Raw genomic sequence first — 1,781 nt, 5'->3', positions numbered from 1 at the left:
AGACAGATACAGATATTGTAGAGGAGGAGAGGACCCTGTCTAAATGAGCTTAAAATTTAAGAAGTGGGGGAAGTAGCACACAAAAAGAGGAAATCTATATAAAAATGTAATAAAACGACTTAACATCAAAACAAAAAAATAGAGGACTACTCCACTTTGAGCCAGGCTTTTTTTAAAGGCACCTATCCAGGGTGTGCACCTTACCTTTTCCAGGGGCTCAGTTGACAGGACAGCAGGGGGTGCAGGGAGATAGACGAATGTACATTTGGGGGTCCACTTCATATTTGCCAATATAAACCCTAAAATTTATAGTAAAATTCTATAGGAGTCATTAGTACTGTATATACATATAGCAGAAATGCTACAGATGACCACTAGAGGGTGCTCCTACACCACTGTAATATGATCAGTAAATGGTGGAGCAGCAAGCCCATACATTGTAACAATAAAAATTGTGTGTCCCTTTAAGATTACTTTTCTAATACAAAAAAAGGCTGAAAATGTTATTATTAACAAAGAAATTATAGATATTTATAAGTGTTAAACCCTTTCCTTTCCATCCCCCTCTCCGCCAGATCAAACATGCTAGACACTCTGAGCAGCCAGTACGACTCCTTCCTCTTCTGGAAGCTTCCCATCCCGGCATTAGATCTGTCCGAGCTGGAGTGCCTGGGCCTGGAGGATGTCAGCAAAAGTGGCAAGGAGCAGCGACGTGAGGAGAAGGAGGAGGACCCCCTGGCTCAGTACAGCGCCTTCAACTTCTGGCGGGAGCCAATCGCCAGCATCGATGCCTTTGACTTTGACTTACTGTAAAAACAAAAAAATTCCACCGGGCCTTGCTGCGAATTTACCTACCTTTCACCCGCCGACCGCTAGCAAATTCTATTTATTAATAAGTTAATCCATTATTTATTTATTTATTGATTGTGTTTAAGACCCTGGCGGTTTTATGATGAATGTTTAATGTTAATTGCACTTTTTTAATCTTCTTTTTTGGAGTGGGAAATCCTTAGAGTCTCAGCTCTGTATAAAATAATGTGTCCCCAAAGAGGAGATTTACAGTCACTTCCTGTTTTTGGGGACACTTATCACTGGGACAGGAAGTGGGGAGATACAGACACGGATAGTAGTATACGTTGGTCAGGGGTTCTGACCCTTTGAGTTTGGGCTGCAGTGGTCATAAGAAGAGTGTGGGATTTCCCAGAAGTCACTGCATCTTCATTTTCATCCCCCCCTACTGGACATAGTTTGCACTGCCACAAATAAAACGTCTCTGACTGCATCCGCACTGTGTTTGCTTCATTCATTGGTTTTATTAAAGGAATTCAAAGGATCTGATTGCTGGTTCAGGAAACCAATCAAAATCAGCTTCATGAGAGCCAATCAACATTCAAGGAACTGTATGCAGAAGAGGACTGTTGAGGGGCAGTATATGTAGGAAAGGAGTGTGGAGGGTAGAAGGGCGGTATGTGCAGGAGAGGAGTGTGGAGGGTAGGAGGGGCAGTATGTACAGGAGAGGAGTGTGGAGGGTAGGAGGGGCAGTATGTGAAGGAAAGGAGTTTGGAGGGTAGGAGCAGTATGAGCAGGAGAGGAGTGTGCAGAGGGAAGTATGTGTAGGAAAGGAGTGTGGAGGGTAGAAGGCGGCAGTATGTGCAGGAGAGGAGAATGAAGGGTAGGAGGGGCAGTATGTACAGGAGAAGAGTGTGGAAGGTCGGTATGTGTAGGAGAGGGTGTGGAGGGTATGGGGGGTAGGAGGGGGCAGTATGTGCAGGGAAAGAGTG

The 1,781-nt window shown here is 44.5% G+C and overlaps 1 protein-coding gene across 1 annotated transcript; it reads left to right on the top strand.

Moving 5' to 3' along the window:
* The first annotated feature begins 538 nt into the window (after positions 1-538).
* MLLT11 (MLLT11 transcription factor 7 cofactor) lies at positions 539-1,282 on the top strand. Its single transcript, XM_072432004.1, has one exon. The coding sequence runs from the start codon at positions 583-585 to the stop codon at positions 811-813; it is 231 nt and encodes a 76-aa protein (XP_072288105.1). The 5' UTR covers positions 539-582; the 3' UTR covers positions 814-1,282.
* Positions 1,283-1,781: the final 499 nt, after the last annotated feature.

The sequence above is a fragment of the Pyxicephalus adspersus genome, unplaced genomic scaffold, assembly GCF_032062135.1.
Source record: "Pyxicephalus adspersus unplaced genomic scaffold, UCB_Pads_2.0 Sca17, whole genome shotgun sequence".
NCBI classification, from domain to species: Eukaryota; Metazoa; Chordata; class Amphibia; order Anura; family Pyxicephalidae; genus Pyxicephalus; species Pyxicephalus adspersus.
This window is presented reverse-complemented; position numbering and strand designations above follow the sequence as displayed.